We start from the raw sequence: 23,841 nt of genomic DNA on the forward strand, positions 1-23,841 counted from the left end.
TGGGAACCACTGGATTAGACATCAACCGTCCGTAGCTTTCAGGGTTAATAACAACTGTATGGACAATTCAGAGTGATATTATAGTAAGATTATTTTAACGACTGAAAATATGTAACAAACACTTACAGGTAATAGTGTGTAGATCATAATTTTAATACAGAAAGCATTTGTTTGCAACGCGTGATGCTGTCTGTATGAGAAAAGTCAGAGGTCTATATCTCTAATATTTATGGGACACGTGAAGGAAAAGGATTTTTTGTGGCACAATATCGAATCAAAATAGTTTTATGGCGTACCCCTTTAAACAAAGAAAATCGACCTCTCACCCCAATATCCTCTCTCTCTCTCTCTCTCTCTCTCTCTCTCTCTCTCTCAATTCAATTTCAATTTAAGAGTGCTTTATTGGCATGACAAAAATTATACATTTGTATTGCCAAAGCAATTGCAGCTGGACTGCTTACAAATAGTACACATATGTATTAACAGAAAGAAAAATAATAATAATAATAATATATAAATCTCTCTCTCTCTCTCTCTCTCTCTCTCTCTCTCGTGTACCCGCCCTATTTGTCTTCCACCGCCCCCATCCACTGCAACATTCAGGCAGGTTCACCTAATGTGCTTGTGCAGGCTCGGTGACGCCGCTGCTGTATTTGGAAATACTCGGTGAATCGGAAACGTTCAGCGTATCAATCAGCAGCCAAACATCAAGCGACACTTCTAAATCACAGATCCTGTAGAACAACACGACAAACATGGCAGATCCAATGACCCAGTCGTCTCAAATTTCGTCGTCACAAGGCCTAAACGATGGGCATTCTGCATCGTCCAAAGACTCCAAGTTTTCCGGTAAGAGAACGTGAACTAAATCCAAAAGGTTCGTTGAATTGTGTTCTATTTGTTTTGAAGTTTAGACTGCGAATTTACTGATGTTCCAAATGGAAGTGCATTTGGCAGGTCGCACTGAATAGTGCTTTTAAGGACAATACCAGATTATATAGTGTAAACCAGATCGATTTGAATGAATGCACAAGTTTGAAATGCCTTTAAGCCAGTACTGTGACTCTCTGGCGTTATGTAATAGCCTTGCACTGTTTATTTCTCACGTACACTTTCCATATCGCCTCCTTTTGGGCATAGTAGGAGGGTTTTTGGCGTTACACTTTACAGGCAGAAATGGCATGGCGGATGTTGGACTCGGAATGAATGTGTTCTCATCCACAGCTTTGACCTGACGTTTATTTTTAGGAAAAGGCCACGGAGAAATATGGGGACACCTAATACCCCTTTGAACCCATGCTGAAATGGGCACATGTTGCGGCTCAGCTGATGATCTGCACTGCAGATGCATCCGAAACTGAAAGACGGTGTAAAGAAGGAAGAACCTACATACACACCCCATCTACAGTGCTAGCGAAGTGACAAGCTAGAATAATCAATGTAGGCTAGCTGTCTAACCGATTATGAATCGTTCTTTTGAGTCGAATCTGGTCAAATAATGTTGAATATGTAAAGAACTGGATCGGTGCGAGCTGTTTTCAATTTGAACCAAGAACCCTTACGAACCATTTATATTAGATTTTAATTAATTGTATTATTAGTGCATCATAATAGTTGTGCTCTAAAATAGTTTGTTTTTATGAGCTGAATCATGGCTGCAGCATACTGAACTGGGACATAGGAAATTAAAATAAACTGGTTTATTAATAAATAAATAAAAAAGACTGAGTATTGCTGGGACGTTTAAATATGCCCAGTCAGGTTGACGTAATTATGTCACGGCGTAAAATAATTCTCTGGGTTCTTTCAAATGGACCGTATGAAAGAATCGATTCGATTGATTTGTTAATAAATTGTTCTCGCTGTATATATACACACACACACATTATGTATATATGTAAGAAATGGTAAACAAACCCTTGGCCTAATAAATGCAGTTAAGTTGGCCCATATTTACACGTTTTCAGTCGTTCTGTTGAAATGACGAGCTGCCATTTGCTCGGTTCCTGTATATTTTTCCGTTGTGAAAACAATGCAGCATGGTTTTTGTTGACTAGGGATGTTGGTTCAGTGCTTTTTAGGTCGTCAGCAATATATGGAGCGCTTCTGGCCTCCTTGGTTTGGCTTCATTAAGGCGTCTGGGATTCTAATAGAATTAGAGCTTGAAGTTAAGACTCCTGATGTCACTGATGTTTTCAGCACACTTTCAAATCGTTTGATGACTTCAAATGCTTTATTGGTTCTTGAGCTTAGGTACATTGATTTCAGTTAGGTGTCAGAATCCAAATATTGCTGGAAGGATGTATACATGACTGGCCTACAGGCTTACTATCACAGACACCATATGTGAAGGTGACATATTGGACTGGATGGTTAAATTTAGCTGCAATGGCCCTCAAAGACACAATCTGAGATGCCTGTCTGGGTGCCATTGTCACGTTACACATAGTAAAAGCCTGTATGTAAATATAAGGTATTAAATGATGCCATACCTAGCCAAATGGTGTTTTAATACAATATTCTTTGTTAAATTCAGGTTAAGCTCCATCAGTAGAATTTGTAGCTGTGAACTGACAGTTATGATCTTTAATTTGGAAATCTATGGAGGAAGCATGCAGTGGTCGCTTCATAGGCGTCATTTGCAAGTGCATTTGTTTGCAAGTCATTGTTTCTTGTGGAAAATATGACTATGAGAAGTTGATTCATAACTTGCCTATTATTTTTATTTTTTAAAAATAGATTTTAGGTACAAATTTAAATACATACAAGTGAGATTGTATATTTCATGTGTTATGGTTAGTCACTTTTTTTACTTGTTAATTTTTTTTTTTTGGTTCATTTTGAATGAGATCAAGTAGTCTTTCAGGTGTATTTAAATGAATGCAACTTATTATAAATTATTATAATTAAAGCTACATGCATATCAACTATATATAGAGAGAGAGTTATGCATGCAGCTTTAATACTTTTTTTTTTTTATATATGCTTTTGCATTTTGCTAACAAAGTATTTTGTCAGCCACCCTTAGATGTTTTTGGTAGACCTTAACTTGTGTTCAACCCAGAACAATCTGTTAAAAATGTCATGCTATATGAGACCAAGAGATCATATTCAAATCGATTTCATCTTCGCTATATCAATACTGTCTTTTGCTTTGTCAGAACACAGTCTCTCTCGGCCTCCCTCTTCTGTCTGGGCACGATCCCTAAGGTCAATGCAGCTGGCTGAGGCAGCACTCTTAAAGATTTAGGTGTCATCATTAAGTCCCCTCAGGAATAGAGCTGATATTGCTGGCATGACAGAGATGCCACACAGGCTCTTCCGGAGTCAGAGGCCAATCCAGTCCCACTTTAAGCATTGCCCTGTAACACAAGCCATCTTGGTGCACTGCATTTAACCCCTTGCAATAGATGGTATCTGTCTATCAGATCCTTGGATGTTGGATTACTATACCTTATTTCCTTATTAAATGTTTGCCGGCTAAACATGACCAACCGACCATGGTAGGATATCAGATTGTGATGCCATAATTGCACCACGTGGTTGCTGCTGTCACAAAAAGTGAAGCAGATTCTATTTGGCTGACTCATAAGTGAGGAAAAACTTCAATCAAGATGACAGAGAGGGTGTGTGGATTTGTCAGGATTTTGGTGTCCACATCAATGGTGCAAGGTGTGTCGCTTATTAAAAAGCGTTTGGGTGTGGTTTGGGCAAGGAATGCCGTGAAGCAGGGGTACACTCCTTATTTGTGACCAGTAGAGCTTGCCCTGTTTAAGACTGTTGCATTACTCGATCAACCTGTTCTCTTTAACTTTCTCACCACTCTCGCTCTTGGCACTCCCTGTTCTTGTTGAGATTCCAGAGTAGATTAATCCAATTCTGGTGACCTAGTGTTGCCTCTACAGCCTGATGCTTGACCCAACTGTTGTAAGTGGCTTCTGGATGAATGCAAATATTGTTTGCTTCCAAATCACATGAATTTTTGAAGTGTGGCTGAAAATGGCTTCCCTTAACAGGTTACATAACACAGTGGTGCAACATGTGGGTGCTTTGCAGGGTTAGATGTCAGAAAGTATGGGAGGGATCATTGAAAATTCCATGAGAAAGTTCCACCATTTGACTATTATGAGTAAGTATTGTACACTATGCGGCTGAATCATGTTCATCAAAAAGGAATGTTGTGTATATGATTAGTTCTGTTTGTACAGAAACAAAGTGCTTTAATAGGTAGTATATGTTATGTGTATAATACACATGAAAATAGGATCATGTTAATTTTTATTGATGTATAAGCAAAAGTGTATATTTTAGGTACTGTGACTGGTCACTTCTGTTTGTTTTTTTGTTTGTTTTTTTTTAATCAGCTTTATGGAAGTTTTTTTTTTCCTCACAAACTTAAAATGGTGAATCAAATGTTCAAACTGTCAAATATTAAATCAAATTCAAAAAATGTATGCTCAAACGATAAATCGTGTTACACTAGTGTTACAAATGAATTTTAGTACCGTACAGTATTCAGTAAAGTCTTTCAAGTAGTATAAGCTGCATGCATAAAAGACTGAGGTATGTTTTTTGGAATAGCTTTACAAAGATGAGAGCATCTCACACCATCAGTAGTGGTTGATTATCTCATCGATAAGTAGCTAACTTACTTGAATAGTAGATTAAAGGGAAAGATTACCAAAAAGTACAAGTCTGTAATTATTTACTCACCCTTATGTTATTCCAAATCTGTATCACACAAAAAAAAATCTTTTTTTTCTGTACTGTATATTAAAAGTCGACCAGATAAAATGTTGTTTGGACTTCAAACTTTTTTGTAGTCCACAGAAGAAAATCGCTCAGGTTTAGAACTATATGAGGCTGAGTAAATGATGCCTTTTTTTTTCTCTCTCTTTATTCCTTGTCAAGTAAAGCACTTAGTTATTTGCTGTCAGCTCTTTTTTTATTTCTTTTACTTTTCTAGATTCTTGAGATGTGAACGGTGCTTCGCTAGGCATTTCACTAACATTTTCCCCTTTCAAATGTAGAGTATAAGAAGGATACTGAGACTTCTCATTCTTCTGTCCTATTTTATTTTTTCAGATTCCTTTTTTTCTTCGCCTGTATCTCTCATTCAGTCTCCTCAAGGCAAGTGTATAGTTCTCTTATGATGCTCGCCTGCTGCTCTACCTTTTATCTTTCTCTTCATGCTCCTCTGTCATCTCTGTTCTATTAAGTATGCTTTATCCCACTGGGCTGCTGCTATGACGCTCTCCATCCCTCTCACCAGTGACCCTTTCCTCCTCTATACCAGACTAGATGTTCGCAGTAAGGGCTTCTTTTGGAGTTCTTCCTTTTAGGAGTAGGAAATTAAGCAGAGGACACAGAAAGAAGCTACCGATTGTTTTACTAAAGAATTAGATCCTTATCTCTCAAGCTAGAACCCAACCAGTTTCTGTGGAAAATCATCAAAATGTCCTCCCCTTCAATCTGTATGGTCTTGATAACTAAGCTCTTACCTAAACATTAACAATCAAGTTCATAATTAGTCTCACACGTGCATGCTACTTGACCGTGTACTGTCCAGTCCAACTACCCTCCCTGACCAGTTTTGTAACAAGACCCTTGCTGTTTCTAATGGTGACCCCCTTGCAATCATGCACGTTGGAATCCATAATAACAGCCAAGTCCCTCCTGTTTTCAACAGTTTCTGAAATCCTCAAACTTGGATTCACTTCATGAATGCTCTTCAACTGAGATCATCCAGATTTCTGTGGCTTGTCGTCTAATGCCTTATTTGATCTAACACGGTCTCTACTTGGCTCTGTAAATCCAACAATACCCTGTAATTAGTCGTGGCCTAATGGTTAGAGAGTCGGACTCGTAACCCAAAGGTTGCGGGTTCGAGTCTCGTACCGGCAGGGATTGTAGGTGGGGGGAGTGAATGTACAGCGCTCTCTTCCACCTTCAATACCATGACTGAGGTGCCCTTGAGCAAGGCACCGAACCCCCATCTGCTCCCCGGGCGCCGCAGCATAAATGGCTGCCCACTGCTCCGGGTGTGTGTTCACGGTGTGTGTGTTCACTGCTGTGTGTGTGCACTTAGGATGGGATAAATGCAGAGCACTAATTCCTAGTATGGGTAACCATACTTGGCCACATGTCACGTCACTTTCACTTTCTTCTTTTTTTTTTTCACTTTCACTTAATATATGGGTTCCCGGGCTAAAAAGTTGAACGTAGCCATTCCTGGCAATAATTTGTGGCTACTACTTCCTATTTACCATTAGTATCCCTTGTCATTTCATAGGCACCCCACATCTAACATGGTTCACAGATTAAAAATGGGAAAGCTAAGTCCCCACAGATGCTAGAAATTCAATCAGCTCCAGTATATACCCACTGAAAACATGATTTAGGTCAGCGTTACTGTGGGTCCAGCTTAATCCCAAGATTGCCACCTTATTTTAATATAGCAGAGAAGTTCAAGTTCACTTTGTGTGAGAGCAGAATCCTAAAAATGGATCAGGTTGGTGTCCCTGAGGATTCATGTCCTTGATGTCCCCCCTCCCCCACAACAAACCATGTTTGGAGCTACACCCCCAACATCGCACTGGTCCTGAAGGTAGAGCGCCACTGGGGAGGGATCTAGCAACAGGACGCTGCTTGTGGTTACATCCCCATGACTGCTGCGGCTGACTCTTCACCTGCTTTTTCCATGCATTTTGCATGTTGTCTTTTACCACAGAGTAAGAGGAAATCCTCAAATTTCAGTCTTTTTGTTTGTGTTTGTTTGTTCTTTTGTTTCGTGTCTATTTACTTTCAGGATTTTGATCATTGTAGAATTTATATATAGGAAGCGTTAGCATAAAGTGGATCTTGAGTAAATTCCTCACACTGTGTTGAAGTCTTCAGATATTTTGCATATTTTTTCATAAAGATATTTTTTTTCATAAAAATATACTATTTAAATGACTCATCATAAAAGCGTTGCTTAGTTTGCACAATGAGTACTTAACCATACCACAATCTTAAAGAGATGTAGGGATAAAAGTCTTCAAGTTGAAACATGTAAAGTACAATAAATTACATATTTGTGTACTTTAGGTATATATAAAATATATACCTATAAATTTAATCTATTTTCAGAAGGCTTTACTCTTACTGGGTAGACCCTATAATCACAGAATTGAGAAAATACTAGTTTCTGTCAGTTGCAGTACACATGTTTTTTTACTAGCAGAAATGTAGCATACAGCATGCAAATTCAAAGATTATACATCTTAAAGTAAAACCAGGAAGTGGCAGGTTTGTAAAGGGACAAAATAATTAGGTTGTTAGAATGTGGTAGTCATAGTGTGTTATGTTACAGAGGTACCTGTAGTCCCTCCAGAACTAGTTTTATCACCCTACAGGAGAGTCAGGAGAAAATATTAAATTTAAAATTATTGTTTAGCATATGTGATGGAAACATTGTATTTAGATGTGCCTTGTTGCCTGCCTACCTCCACATAGTGCCTGTGATGGCAGAATTGTTCATCTTTTGGACACAGCCATTGTGTTGCATGGTAAAGTGGTCAGAACTTCCTTTTTCAGTGTGTGTCCAGCATTCACTTTGCTGTATTCCCTGTGCTCTTATAATTCTGGCCTCATTGTGTCATCTACACCATAATTTGATTTCTTTATCATCTCTCTTTTTTGAGATGGTTTGATAGTTGAGGCATAGTTTAGACAGCCCTTTAGTAGAATCCACAATAACAGTGCTTTAATTGTTTAACAAATTTATTTCTTTAGTAATTGTCTTGAGGGTATTGAGTACTTCATTTTGTTTGTCTGTTTTAATTGTTTCTTTGTTTTTGGGAGTGTTGTTTGATTATGGATATCATCTGAAGTAAACAGTTGTGTAAATCTGCCCTTACAGGAGTAATACATTAAAACCCATTAAGAATCCTTTTGTGTGTCATTGAGATTCCTCAATGGTATCAGCACATTGTCAAGCTGGCATGCAGACATCAAACTCCATCCATTAATATGTGGGACCATGCAATGTGTGCATGATCGCTTTAGCTTCAGTTAAATGAATGCAAGCAAATTAAGCATCTTGGGAAATGCTCCATAAAGTTTCAATGTAGCTGCTGATTGCTAAAGTTGTTGGGATCTCTGACTCTGAAATTTTAATTATTGATTTAAGACAATCCTATACAAACCTGAGCTTCAGCATGTTCCCCTTCTTTAGCAAATCGGAATTAAGGTAAAGTATGCCTTGATCTTTATTTCCAACCCTCCTTTTCCTCCTCTTTCCTGCTGCATGATGGATGCAGACAAAAGAGTGGTACTGGGCTCTGACAAACCTTCAGATAATTTGGCGACATCTCTTCGATTTTCTTCTCAGTCAAGTTCCTTTTCACCAGTTGCTTATGGAATCGACTCCTCAGGATCACCTGCTGACAACATAGACCGTACCTTCAAAGAGAAACGGGAGCTTTTTGATTCATCTTTTGGCTCTCAAAAGCAGGACTCCCCTATAAAGACATCCCCAGTGTCTGAGAGAATCAAAGCACTAGAAGCTTTAGCTGCAAAGCAGAATGATTTTGATAGAAGTGATGGGGGGGTTCCACATTTTAAAGAGCGTCACTATGAGAAGTCCCCAACTGAATCACATGGAATTTCCTCCCGCTTGTCCTTTCAGAAAAGGACAACATCAAATGAGCAGGAATCTTCAGAATTCCCCATTCAGAAAAGGAAAACATCAAATGAGCAGGAATCTTCAGAATTCCCCTTTCAGAAAAGGAAAACATCAAATGAGCAGGAATCTTCAGAATTCCCCATTCAGAAAAGGAAAATGTCAAATGAGCAGGAATCTCCAGAATCGCCCTTTCAGAAAAGGACCATGTCGATTGAGAAGGAATCTCCAGAATCGCCCTTTCAGAAAAGGACCATGTCGAATGAGAAGGAATCTCCAGAATCGCCCTTTCAGAAAAGGACCATGTCGAATGAGAAGGAATCTCCAGAATCACCCTTTGAAGTGCTTGGAGAGGAAAGGCGTGGAAGTGACTTTGAGGACACTGCTGACTGGATGAGAGCTCACTTACCTCCAGCACCAGATTTCAACATTGAAGATAATGATCTTGAAGAGGGAAATTATTCTCCCATGGCGCAAGAGAGCCCATCCAAAGTGATGAAACCAAACAATGTTGATACAGCAGAAGTTACAGAACCTTTTGCAAGAGTTCCTGATCAGTTTATGGACTGTCCCATCAAAGTGCCAGATGACATCAATCAGACAAAGGGTGATGACAACAAGCAATCAAAACAAGAGAGTGTTGAAGAAGATTCTGAATTTGACCTGAACTTTTTACCAACAGCCTATATGTGGGACAAACAAGAGAAAGCTGATTTGGGCACTCAAGGCTATCAGATATTCCCTGACAATCAAGAGCTTCTTTCCTCCGCTGCTCCTCCTGCAGATTTTGAGTCTCCATCACCCACTGTGTCCCAACAGATGGAGCCTAGTTCTACACAACATTCCAATATTTCAAAGGGAAACTTGGAGCCTGCTGAAATCCAAGAGGTAGACAGCTCTGGGGAGTCAGATGATACAGTGATTGAGGAAACTATGAGCATCCCAACAGTGGGAAACAATGACCTTTACACCAAAACCCACAAGGAAGAGGAGACTGTTCCAACCACTGAAAAACAGCCAATTCAGGTACCTATTATTAATGTAATTGAAACCGAGGAACAAGTTTTAAGTGATGATGAGGAACCATTTGAGGTGGAAGCGGAAGAGGAGGAGGAGGATGAAAAGTGTCAGATATTGCAAGGTGACGGCAAAAGGTCACCAGAGCAACGTGACTCAGAGGTCCCAGAAAAAGTATCTGTGGAAACTCTACATGACGAGCATAAACCTGACCATGGCATTTCCTCTCATACAAATCAAAACGACTCTGATGCTGAGCACTATCCTGAACACAAGGTGATTGAAGATGATTATGAAAGTGGCATTTTTCTCCAGTCCTCTCCGGACTCTGGAGGCCTGAATTCAGAGGACTCTCAAGAGCTTATGTCTCAGAATTTAGTGACCTTTGAACCTCTCAAAGAGTCATCCCTTTATAAAGACCTAGACAAGACCGCAGAAATACTTTCTGACCTTCCCCCTGACATCAGTTCCCTCTCAAATGAGCCCAGTGATGTAGAGACTTACCTGGATCATTACGCCAGTGAAGAGCTTGCTTTAAAAGACCAGCTGAATTCATCTTATTTTAAGGAAAGTAAAGGTGAGAAAACAGAGTTTTCAAAGTCAAGCTGTCTTCAAGATAATCAAAATACCAATGTTCCGGAATCATTTGAGCATATTCCTGATGATTTCAATGAGACACCCAACAAATGCAGGCTAGACTATGAATCTGTGCCTGACCCTTCATTTGATATTCCTGATGATATTGAGACTATAATCCCTCAAAATGAAATGCCAAGTGTTGATTCAGAAGATCAAAAGTCATCAGTAGAAATCAAGGCTTCAATCTTGCAGGAACAGGAGGAGTTGCCAGTCCAGTCCATTGATCAACAGCCACCAGTTCAAGAGAACCCACCTGCACCATTTCCCTCTTTTCACAATGAGCAGTCTAGCAAAATCAGTGAAAATATTTCTGGCCCTGTGGCAAATGAGGTTACTGAGGGATCAGTGATAATCAAGTCTGAACCTCGAGTTGTGCCCACCAAAGATCTTTTAGATAGACCGGATTCGCCAGAGACCCTAAGTGATACAGAGACGTTTGAAGCAGAATGTTCAGTAACAGCAGCGACTGACAGCTTCGTGGAGTTCATGAGGGAGTGTCTTAAGTCACAGCAGGACGAGGAACCTGAGGTCCTCAGTCCCGGACACAAAGCTATAGACCAGAATCCCAAATCTGATGCTCCTGCTTCCACTCAATCCTCTCCAGCTATGATCATGGACTTGGAGCAGGAGCGCCTCACAATTTCTGCTTTGAAAGAGCTTGGGAGCAGCCAAGAGGACGAAGACAAGGATGTTCCCACTATGAAGACTGTCCTAAAGCATGATAACGCTGCACTTCCTACACCTAGCCCTGAGACCTCAGTCACCTCATCTTCTCACACTCTTCAAAACAAGTATCAGCCCGATGCCTTACTTCCCAAAGAGGTAGAGGCAATCGACATTTGGGTTGCAGAGGCCTACCACCTTGCAGAGCATGTCTTGACAGCAATACTAACCCATCTTACAGGTAACATGTCTTTCTTCTGGGCAAGTAGCCTGCTAACCCTGCACGCATAGTATGCTCAGACACTAGACCTTACTTACCTCTTTTACTTTATAACTCAACTTTAATTTACTCAACTCTAACCTATAAGAATGCTTCTGAAAAATGTCAATAACTAAACACTCTCAAGCTATTACAATAGCCTTATGGAGATTCTAAATGTCTTGTTTGTTGTGAGGTAATCTTTATTAAATGTACTGTTGTATTTTTTTCTAAGACATGTCCCATGACCTTAAAAACATGATGGTACAATATTAAAAGTGATAAGTACCTGTATAAACATTCCTGCAGGATGGCTGCATGCAAAGCCCTTGAAGTCAGATGGTACAGTTCATGTCTTGTCTCAGGTTTCATCTTTTTATGTAACCTTCTTCAGGAAGTCAGGATAAATGTGTTGTTTAACAGGAGTAGCATTATCTTCCATTGGCAGTTAGTAGGCTATTGTTTTATGTGTACACTCATCTGGTGTGACACGAGAGAAAGTGATGAACTCAATTTTTTAGCTGTTATAAATAGATTCTTATGCATTCTCAAAATATGATTTTAAGTATTATATATATAGTCTTATATATTTTACCCACGCCCCTTGTCACACATTGCTCCGTAAAACTCAGTTGTTTCACACACATGCAGAGAGAACGATCCAAAGCCTGACTCATTATCTAAAGCGTATACATTTTCTGCGTGCCTTCATTTACCATGAATGACTGTTACGATGTCTACAATTATGCTCTTAGCAGACACTTCCTTAATAATGTATATTCAGGGTTTTATTAAGGCTACATGATTACTGTGATTATTCATTATCAGCACAGTTATTCATTTCAATTAAATAAATAGCCTATATTGTGTTTTTTTGTTGTTGTTGTTTTAGTTTTTTTTTGTATTCTACATTTCCAAAACAAGCTGAGAATATTTCCCTCAATTACTTCAATGTTGAGGTTTGAACTTTGGACTCCTGTGAAGGATCCCGTTGTGATCAAAGTTAATGGAGAATAAATTTGCTTCTCACAATTAGTTATTCACAGATAATTTTATAATTGTGAAGCATCAGTTTCCATATTAAAAAAGAATCGTTAAAATCAGGCATCAGGTATCATATACAACTTTTTTTTTACCAAATGTATTAATACAGGTTAAAGGTATTTTATGAATATACTATATTGTTATAAATATATTCTTTTGTTGTTAATTTATGTTAATTTATATGCATTTGATATGTTAACTATATTAGTATCTGTAGAAATTTACATTAAGTAAAAGTAACTGATGTTAATGAATTCAACCTTACTGTAAAGTGTTGCCAATTCATATAGACAGTAATTCATTTCTTGTGCCAGATGCCATATATAGCTGTAACAGAGTAAGTGGGTTATTTAATAGATCTAGAGCATATTCTTTGTCTCACTTTTCAGTCTGCTTGAGTTGTTAACTGTGGGTGAGATTTATTTATTTTTTAACAACGTTTGCAACTTGGTATTTTAGCTGTCAGTCATCTAAATACAGCTGACTGAGAGCTTTCCAGTGGTGTGAAAGTTTGTTTTAATGGGTGTGGTAGTTTCCACTTGGGTTTGTCAGAGCTGTAGATAATAGCATGTGGTTGTGTGAACTCTAGCATAGGTTTGACTAATAGCTGCACTCAATTATTTATTTATATGAATATGAAGCTACAAATAAATATTCATATTAGGCATTAGAATTTTTCCAATTGGTCTGCCTTGTAAAATGTAGTAGTTTAATTTCACTTGAGTCTTTAAAAGGATGAGAAGCAAGTGCTAACATTTTAAGCATGCTGAAACAGACCATAGTGTATAAATATGGCCAATAGCCTTTAAATAACTGACCTCATTAGGGTTTCATTGCTTGAAAATTGGCTCACGTTGTTCGTTTCTCAACATACAAATGAGCACTCACTGTGACGAGGAAAAACTGGAATTTTTAGCTGAACTTGTACTTGGGTGGGATGGGTGATTTCATGCATGACTCTTAAATGATTCACACACACGTGGACTCTTACATGGTTTCGCACCAATGCATTAGATGGTGTATGTACCTTTAAGAGCCCAGCTCTGTGAGAACTAAAAGAGGCCACTGTGGCTCAGCAGCCACTGGGACATGCTGTTGTATCTGGGTCCACTAACGCCAGCGAGGGAGGGAATGATAACGAATAACTGTTCTCAGCCTAGGCTGCCTCCCCGTGGGCACTAGCAAAGCATGCTGGGAGGAACTCAGACCCCTGCAGTGAGCAAGAAGGAAACCCCTCACATGCACTGAGCGTTTTAGCCTCCGAGCTGTGAGAGTGGACAAAAACAATGGTGCTCTCTCAGGCTCTGAATCATTTGCCACACACCATTGTGCTGTAGTTATGTCACGTTGACTTGTTGTAAACAATCTTTTTTTCCTCTGGTTGCTCAAGAACAGTTATTCTTGTTTTTCACTTTTTAACCACTTCCTCTCTTAAAATATAGCATTCAGCTGACCGGAGCTCATATAGAGTTCCAAAAAAAAAAAAAAAAAAAATTCTATATTTTTTCACAATTTTTTTTATTTATTTATTTATTTTTTTTAAATATGCCTGTATGTTTGTGACTTTGGTGTCCCATGACATTTTTTGAAGCATGTCTTGGGACATGACATGCAGGCATTTTTTCTGTTGTGAGAACCAGTAGGTACACTACTGTTCAAATGAGTTGGGGGCCAATAAGATTTTTATTTAAAGGAAATTAATACTTTCCGTTTTCGTTAAGTTAAATTGACCAAAGTGGCAGTAATGACAATGTTACAAATTATTTCTATTTCAAATAAAAGCTGTTCTTTTGAACTTTCTATTTATAAAAAAACAAATCAGTTTCCACTGAAATATTAAGCAGAACATTTTCAACATATGTTTTTTATAAGATGAAATGTTTGGGGATGATTTCTAGGGATGTAACGATTAACCGCGAGCCAGTTGAAAATCGATTGAAATATGTGACGATTCAAATCGGTTGAGATGCTAAACAAATCGCAATTCATTTAGGGGTAGGAGTTTATATGAATGCATGTCTGAGGGGAACTTACTGTCTTTAGAAAAGTTTAGATGGTATTTTTTCTATTCATCTTGCCTCTGTATAATGCATATTAAAGCAGCGCTGCACTGCTTTGTTTACAGCGGAAACCAAGGAAACGCTTTAAGCGCCACCTGCTGGCAGAGAGTGAATCTGCATCTCGTTCAGCTCATCTGCTGTTTCTGTTTCATGCAGATATTTTTTATGTATAGTTTCACAAAACTGAAGTCAAACCATTCTGTTTTTGCTTCAAATTTCGAAATTATACAATGTAATTTAGATTAAAAACTGCTCATGTTACATGTATGCAGCATCTTTGTTTGGATCAAGATTAAAATGCAGTGGTTGCCTCTAATTTTAAATGGAAAGAGCACAGACAAAGCCTTAGTTTGTTTATATGAAGAGATTTATTTTATTTGTTACTTTATTTGATTTGGGGCTTGTTTTAAAATTTCAATTTAGTTTTGTTATTTACATTTACATTATATTTCAATTTAGTCATTTAGCAGACACTTTTATCCAAAGCGACTTACAAATGAGGACAATAGAAGCAATCAAAACCAACAAAAGAGCAATAATATGCAAGTGCTATATTAGTATATTATTATAGTGTTATATTTCAATTTCACAAAGAAATGTGCAGCATTTTGTCCAAGCAATAGTAAAAGGACACATTTAATTTAATTTGTCTTAAATCTCATTTTATTAAAAAAAAAAAAAAAAAAAATGTGAATCGAATCGTGAGTTGAGTGAATTGTGAAATCTCTAATGATTTCTAAAGGATCATGTGACACTGAAGATTAGAGTAATAGCTGCTGAAAGCTCATCACAGTAATAAATAATTTCTTTTTAAATATATTAAAATAGAAAACAGTTCTTTTAAATTGAAATAATATTACTGTTCTTACTGTATTTTTCTTCAAATGAATGCAGCCTTGGTGAGTCTTCTTTAAAAAAAAACAACATTATTTTTGAAAGAAATATAAAAAATTATACAACCCCAAATTTTTTAACCCTAATTATATTTATTTATTTACTTACTTATTTACTTATTTTGGCCTCTCCCACCTTAGTGACCTTGACCTTGGTTGTATTCACCAATTAAAATCATGCAAAAATGTAATTTTATTTGCCCTGTTGAACAGATATTAAATCAGTATATATATTTAATAAAAATGGAATATTTAGTGATCAGTGCATTTCAGAGTTTAAAAGTTCTCTGAAAACTTGAGGGGAAAAGCTGTACCTGACCATGTATTGCTTGAATTGAATGCATGAATGCATTTACAGTCTCCTGGAGTGTGAACGCCATATCTGTTCTTGAGGTGATATATTAAAGCTGACAGACCAAACATAGTAACAGTGGAAGACGTGGTTGTGTTTTCAACCAGCCAGCGCTTGCACGTGTATAGTCTTGTGTTACAGGACCCGTCCCCACACATGCCCAAGTTGGAATTCCTCCTCTAATAAGACTTTGCCAGGAAAATATATATGGGTGTATTATTCTGTTCTTGTAGGGTCCAAAATTGTGCATCCTCCTTATGAAATTAGATGTTTTGAATACCACCGTCTTCCCCCATAGACCATATGTCCGTGATTTCCTGAGAAATGGAAACGCACAGAGCCGAACCCCCTCAAGGCATCGCTCCACGTGAAGAATGCCTTTTATGTAAGGCTTCTTTAAAAGGTTCCTTTCACACCACATCACCAGCCACTCGAAAACTGCATTACGTAACCGCAGCCGTATGGAAAATATGAGCTCTATATTATTTATGAGAGACCTAATGATTTTGCAGTTCAGGTACAAAAAGAGAACCCATTAAAATAATGTGTTGCTGCCTTTTACAGCTGCAGGCTCGGGATTTAAAGTGTTTTGCACCAGTTCAACAATTCACTCTTTTTTTTGTCACTGTTTCTATACGTTCATCAAACCACGCCACGCACACGGTTTTCACATGCTCTCTCTGTCGTGCAGTGAATGACCTGGTGCACTGGCGGGACCCTAAGAAGTCAGGTGTGGTGTTTGGCGTGTCGCTGCTGTTGCTGCTTTCTCTGGCAGCGTTTAGCGTGATCAGCGTGGTCTCCTACCTGCTACTGGCCCTGCTCTGTGTCACCATCTCTTTCCGCATCTACAAATCTGTCATCCAGGCTGTGCAGAAGTCCAACGATGGACACCCCTTCAAGTAAGAGCCTTGTCTTTTTGGCCTGCCTGTCTGTCTATGTGTCCTGTCAGTAAACTCACTGTAAAGTAGATATTTGAGAAAATCGGGCCAGATTTACTAAACCAGGCAAATTGGCGTTAGAGCGCAATTCCATAAAAACGCCGATGGGAGGGGAAAATTCTGCGTGTGATTTACTGACAATGCACACATTAAAGAACACGGACACAACCAGATAATTTCCATAATGACCAGCGCAATCTACGAAGAGCAGCGCAAATTACCGCCTGGTTTAAGATATGCTTTTTTGGGCATTAAATAATGGCGCAAATACCAGTAGTTTGACGAGCGCAAACGTTAGTAAATTGCGTCGTGTGATTCATTTTAATAATCTCCTCCCATTAATTTTGCGTCTGAAAGGGAAACGCCTACAAATGCATATTCAGTAAGGTCAGACGCAAAAATAACTGTCCATGCCTTTTGAGTGCTAACTCGTCACTGCACGTCTTTAGTAAATCCTGACAGTAATATTTTAACGCCAAAAGACGGTTTGCGTCGGTGCAAGCCGTTAGTAAATCTGGCCCAAAATATACTAAACACCATCATGGTGACACACATGATACTGAAATATTGCAATGAACATTAATTTAACAACATCAGATGCAAGATGAAACCCTAATGTACACAACTGATAAGAAAAAACTAAGAAACAATTATTTCAACAACAACAACAAAAAAAGCTGTCATGCAGGGAATTCTGGGAGTGTCAATTTATGTTTATTCACTGTAAGTTATATCATGTCTTTCTGTATCACTTCCAAAAACTGTCATTTTAACAGTGTTTTACTGTAAAATTACATTAAATATAATTACAGTTATTCACTATATATCAGGTGTTAATTTCGTTGACGAATAATTTTCATAATTTTCGTCAACAACATTTTATTCACTGACGACAATGAGACGATAACGAACTAAAACTATTTTTGAATGACAAAAGCTATGATGTAAATCGATTGACATTTTCGTCAACTAATAAAAACGAGACGAAAATGTTAGGGAGGGACGATTTGGGAAGATATTCATTCAGAACGATTCTGCTGCATAGTTAGGAGGTTAGATGTGTACATATGAACCTGCGGGACATAAGCTAACATACACTCTTGCTGCATGTCGCATAAAAATTTTAAAAAGGCCAATATGTGGAAGTAAGAGAAGAGCAGACGTGGATAAATCTGACGACGCAAGAGAGAACACAATTCGGTCCGGTTTTCAGAGCGCAGACACTGAAGCATACACACACACAGAAAGCGGGTCTCACAGCACACAAGTACTCTCTCGCGTCGCATGAACAGAGAATTACACAAAATGATGTAGAATTGTCCGTTTTGACGAGTATTCACGTGAACGTAAACAGTAGGGAGAACGTGTATCAGTACACTGCATCCATCGCAGCTGTGCATTCTGTTTTAAAGGGACAGCAGCCTAATTTTGTTGCTATTGTCCGAGTCATTGATGTTAATCAAGCAACAAAAGAAAGACAGAAAATCACTCAGTGCTCTTGACTGAAAAACTTTAGTAGCCCTAAAGATTCTGAAAGGGAAACGCCTACAAATGCATATTCAGTAAGGTCGGTAAGGTCAATAACTGTCCACTCCTTTTGAGTGCTAACTCGTCACTGCGCGTCTTCAGTAAATCTTGAAAATCTTGACAGTAGTAAATCTGGCCCAAAATATACTAAACACCATCATGGTGACACACATGATACTGAAATATTGCAATGAACATTAATTTAACAACATCAGATGCAAGATGAAACCCTAATGTACACAACTGATAAGAAAAAACTAAGAAACAATTATTTCAACAACAACAACAAAAAAAGCTGTCATGCAGGGAATTCTGGGAGTGTCAATTTATGTTTATTCACTGTAAGTTATATCATGTCTTTCTGTATCACTTCCAAAAACTGTCATTTTAACAGTGTTTTACTGTAAAATTACATTAAATATAATTACAGTTATTCACTATATATCAGGTGTTAATTTCGTTGACGAATAATTTTCATAATTTTCGTCAACAACATTTTATTCACTGACGACAATGAGACGATAACGAACTAAAACTATTTTTGAATGACAAAAGCTATGATGTAAATCGATTGACATTTTCGTCAACTAATAAAAACGAGACGAAAATGTTAGGGAGGGACGATTTGGGAAGATATTCATTCAGAACGATTCTGCTGCATAGTTAGGAGGTTAGATGTGTACATATGAACCTGCGGGACATAAGCTAACATACACTCTTGCTGCATGTCGCATAAAAATTTTAAAAAGGCCAATATGTGGAAGTAAGAGAAGAGCAGACGTGGATAAATCTGACGACGCAAGAGAGAACACAATTCGGTCCGGTTTTCAGAGCGCAGACACTGAAGCATACACACACACAGAAAGCGGGTCTCACAGCACACAAGTACTCTCTCGCGTCGCATGAACAGAGAATTACACAAAATGATGTAGAATTGTCCGTTTTGACGAGTATTCACGTGAACGTAAACAGTAGGGAGAACGTGTATCAGTACACTGCATCCATCGCAGCTGTGCATTCTGTTTTAAAGGGACAGCAGCCTAATTTTGTTGCTATTGTCCGAGTCATTGATGTTAATCAAGCAACAAAAGAAAGACAGAAAATCACTCAGTGCTCTTGACTGAAAAACTTTAGTAGCCCTAAAGATTAATCTAAATTTATTTATAGAAATAAATATGTCTGAAGACCATGTTCTTGTTCTTTGAGAAGTGGTTTTATTTAATTTTAACATAAAGGCATGTTGTGTGTCACCGCAGTTAAATCAGTGTCTATCATGATAAAACCTTAATATCAAACCTATATAATGAGTTTGGAAATTTTAGAGAAATGCTTAATAAATGCACTGTAACTTAAACCCATTAGATTTTAGCCGACTAAATTTACTGTAGATTTAGTCGACTAAAATCTTACGGTATTTAGTCGACTAAAACTAGACTAAAATCAAAAACAATTCAGATGACTAAAATATGACTAAAACTAAATGGCATTTTAGTCAAAAGACTATGACTAAAACTAAATCAAAATTTGCTGTCAAAATAAACACTGCCATATATAGTATGAAAACTTACTGTTAACCAATTAACAGGTTTTTACTGTAGCATTTAGTAAATCGCGTTGCGTGATTCATTTTTTTTATAATCTCCTCCCATTAATTTTGCGTCTGAAAGGGAAACTCCTACAAATGCATATTCGGTAAGGTCAGACGCAAAAATAACTGTCCACTCCTTTTGAGTGCTAACTCGTCACTGCGCGTCTTCAGTAAATCTTGACAGTAACGCTGTTAGTAAATCTGGCCCAAAATATACTAAACACCATCATGGTGACACACATGATACTGAAATATTGCAATGAACATTAATTTAACAACATCAGATGCAAGATGAAACCCTAATGTACACAACTGATAAGAAAAAACTAAGAAACAATTATTTCTACAAAAACAAAACATAAAAAATGAGGTGTCATGCAGGGAAATCTGGGAGTGTCAATTTGTTTTTTCACTGTAAATTATACGACTTGCTTCCAAAAACTGTAATTTTAACAGTATTTTACTGTAAAGTTACATTAAATGTAATTACAGTTATTCACCGTATATAGTATGAAAACTTGCTCTTAACCAATTAACAGGTTTTACTGTAGCATTTTTAGTCTTTTACTGTTAAAATCACAATCACAATTTTTACAGTTTAAATAATTATAGCTTTAAAAACTAGCTAGACAAAAGTCGTGTGCAATTTAACTGTTTAAAAAATTTCAATTGAAATCAACTTTTTACTTCAGTTTCAGGTATTAATATAATTATTTATTATAATTAAAATCTAATATATATAAATTAGTGCTGTCAAACGATTAATCGCATCCAAAATGACAAAGGTTTTTGTTCACATATGTGTGTACTTTATATATTTATTATGTATATATAAATACATACACATGCATGCATTTATTTAAGAAAAATATGCTATGTTTATAAAATATATTTATATATAATATAAATTATATGAATATAAATATATACATGTAAATACATGTAAATATTTTTAAAATATGTACTGTATGTGTGTGTATTTATATATACATAATAAATATACACAGTACACGCATATTATGTAAACAAACTTTTATTTTGGATGTGATTAATTGTGATTAATCGTTTGACTGCACTAATATATATATATATATATATATATATATAATATGCACTTCACGCTTCACCTTTAACATTATAGGTCCATTTGGCACTTTTAATGTTAGGGTCTGTGTTAGTAAGTGTTGGTGCAGTGGTGCTCAGAGGTGTGTGGGTATTCAGTGGCAGGGCTAAATAATATGCTGATTTGCTGCTCAAGAAACATTTTTTTATCAATGCTTGATGTTCTTTACATAAACTGTGGTACATTTTTGTCAGGATTCTTTGATGAATAGATAAATAATAAATAAAATAGAACATAGAAATCTTTTGTAACATTATACATGTCTTTACTGCCACTTTTGATCAATTTAATGTGTCCTTGCTGAAGGAATTATTAAAATCTTACTGACCCCAAACCTTTTAACAGTAATCTAATGATTATAATAAAATATTTTCCGTAGTAACTAATTTAGCTCTGCCTAAGCAGGGTGAGGGATAGAAAAGCATATGTTGTATTCACGTGCCTCCATGTATTAGCAATCAACTCTATCATGTTAACTAGTATTACAGGTTGCTCTTGTTACTCATGATCTTTAATGACACAGGGGAAACTTGTACATAGAAAATAGTTTTGCTACATTCATAACAAGTACAAGATTTTAAAACACTTATAAAGAGTTGCTTTTTTTAAAAAAAGCGTCTTATGATGGATGACACATGCTCAAATGCAATTAGTGTTTGAGAGCAGGCGGCCCACTCAGAGTGAATAGTAATCATTATGTATGATTATTACACCAGAGGGGTCTTATGTAAGCCCTTACTGAAGACTTGTCATAATCTTTACTTAAAGCATTTGTCAAGTCCTAAATTCTTATGTAACTGTGATTGTTCATGAGTGCCTGATGCAGTTTTCACAAATTAAATACAGCACTAATGTACGGCTATAATGATGCATTCATAATGGTGCCACAAAACTCTGAACTGTCTCTTTAATTTCCATGGCGCAGAACACTATGCACTGACCTCAAAACTGCAGTAACCCAGTTTTTAATATCTTTACAGTGAGAAAATTAAAGCCACAACTCTCTAGCTTTACTATGATAGTTTTTATCAATATTTTGAATTAGTTTCTATTTTGATATTTTATCAATTTTCTTGCTCATTTTAGTTAGTTTTAGTAAGTTCTTTTGTCATTTAAAAAAAAAAAAAATGTCCATAGTTTTTATTTTTCTAATTTTTAGTTATTTTAGTACATCACGTTAAAGTAAATGGAAAAAGAGATGTTTTCTCAGCAACTACCTGAAATAAAATAGGTAACAGACAATACGTTGATCTGACACATAATTTATGATGATTCAGGCTGTTTTCCACCAATATATATTTATATCCACAAAAGTGGCCTCAATAAATATTCTGTATAGTTAGAGAGTCCCTGCAGGTTCTTAAAGTCCAATTTAATATATTAAATTAAATATTAAATATATTTTTAATGGTATAAGAAAAGTTTCATTACAATTTCATGCGGTCTTAAATTTGTAGACAGAAAAACAGAAATCGCAATACAACCTAATGTGATTATTAAACTTGTTAAAGGCTGTGATTTAATACAATAAATATTCACATTTCAAAGCACAGTGATATTACAATCACTGTTTCTTATGATGCAAGCTCTCTTTGCTCTTTCCATAGACCCAGATTGACCGTTACATTGACATTGCACGCACTCAAGTCAACACTACAATTGCCAAGTGAGTATACTTTGAGTAGAGTAATACAGTAAAAATGTATACCATCTGTGCCTGCTATTTATCTATAAAGAACTGAGTGTTGGAAATGGCAGCCAATTAGTGAGACCTTGATGCCACATAGTAACATTGCCACCTAATGGGCATTTGTCTCATTTTTTTTTCTCCTTCAGGCTACAAGAGAAACTCCCAGGAGCCATGAAGCGCTGTAAAGCAGAATGATCCTCCTCTCCGATCCCTCGTTACCATGTTTACCATCCTTCTATCTTTAGCCGCCTCCCCTTACACTAAGCCCCGCCCCTTTCCCTCTTTTCCCGTTTAACCCACACCTTAAAACAACCATGATCTGCACTGAACCAGCTAGTATGTAAAATCTAAAAAGCTTCTTGTTATTCAATGTTAACTCTGCAGCTTATTAATGAGCATTCGGAAAAGAAGCTCGGTGCTCCAGGAGCTGGTGTTTTTCAACACAGGAAGTGATTTAATGCTACTGGATGCCCATTTTGAAGGCCAGTGCACGGAAGGATTTGTGAACTAGACTGAACCTATGACCTGGTTTTGAGTGTTGGGTTGGGTGGTGCTGTAGTAATGAATAAAGACAGGTGTTTGACTCAAAAGCAAATGTCTATACTTTAAAAAAATGAAAATTTCACTGAAAACCGCTGGCAAAAAAAAAAAAAAAGAGAGAACTTTATGTAACATACTTTCCCCCCTCTTTGTGCTTCGAAAAATGTGTACGTATTCGTCTGAAATGCACTGAACATTTCTAGACAAAAAAAAAAAAAAGAGAGAACTTTATGTAACATACTTTCCCCCCTCTTTGTGCTTCGAAAAATGTGTACGTATTCGTCTGAAATGCACTGAACATTTCTAGACTTGCACGTTTTGATCAGTCAGGATGGATCGGGACGCTACCAGCAGTGATAATTCGGTCTAGTTCACTCTCCTTCCTGTTATTGGCGCAATTTTTAATTTTGTGTATGTATATATAGTTCGATTACAACAGGCTCTTTGCTGTGAAGTAGTTAGTGTTGCTTTTTATATTTAAAAAAAAAACAAATATACAGCTCTTATATTTGTCTCTTTCGCACCTCTCTCGCACTCAGTCATCTGAGTTGAGATCACATGTAAATGTTATTGTTATTACTCTTCAAATAATAGTTATTATATTATATCTCGATTAGGATGGCTGCTTTAAGTCCCCTGTCTGACATTGGCTTCGTAACAATAAATATGAATAACCTTAAGATTGAGTTTTATGTATAGGATCGTCAGAGCACCAGAATATAGGAGAGGAAGGCAATAACTTTGTGCTTGATGTGATGTTGGCCCCACAAGTCATCGATTTTTGTTGAAACGGGGCCAGTGCCCATAATTCATGTCATTTAGAAAAGTAAGACTTTTTTTTTT

General features: G+C 37.0%; 1 protein-coding gene across 1 annotated transcript; it reads left to right on the top strand.

The window, feature by feature from the left end:
- The first annotated feature begins 524 nt into the window (after window positions 1-524).
- LOC107660740 (reticulon-4-like) lies at window positions 525-23,113 on the top strand. The gene is made up of 8 exons (XM_016450137.1): window positions 525-849; window positions 5,086-5,130; window positions 8,304-8,682; window positions 8,779-11,225; window positions 16,284-16,491; window positions 16,542-16,551; window positions 22,376-22,434; window positions 22,605-23,113. The coding sequence occupies exons 1-8, from the start codon at window positions 756-758 to the stop codon at window positions 22,651-22,653; spliced, it is 3,291 nt and encodes a 1,096-aa protein (XP_016305623.1). The 5' UTR covers window positions 525-755; the 3' UTR covers window positions 22,654-23,113.
- The last annotated feature ends 728 nt before the right edge of the window (window positions 23,114-23,841 follow it).

The sequence above is a fragment of the Sinocyclocheilus anshuiensis genome, unplaced genomic scaffold (assembly GCF_001515605.1).
Source record: "Sinocyclocheilus anshuiensis isolate Anshui unplaced genomic scaffold, SAMN03320099.WGS_v1.1 scaffold1823, whole genome shotgun sequence".
Lineage (NCBI taxonomy): Eukaryota > Metazoa > Chordata > Actinopteri > Cypriniformes > Cyprinidae > Sinocyclocheilus > Sinocyclocheilus anshuiensis.

Excerpts from the sequence above, each read along its gene's own strand:
- LOC107660740 (XM_016450137.1), top strand. The coding sequence starts at position 756 with ATGGCAGATCCAATGACCCAGTCGTCTCAAATTTCGTCGTCACAAGGC. Across the intron at positions 5,131-8,303 it reads TCTCATTCAGTCTCCTCAAG|ACAAAAGAGTGGTACTGGGC; the intron begins GCAAGTGTATAG and ends TGATGGATGCAG. Across the intron at positions 8,683-8,778 it reads TCCTTTCAGAAAAGGACAAC|ATCAAATGAGCAGGAATCTT; the intron begins ATCAAATGAGCA and ends GAAAAGGAAAAC.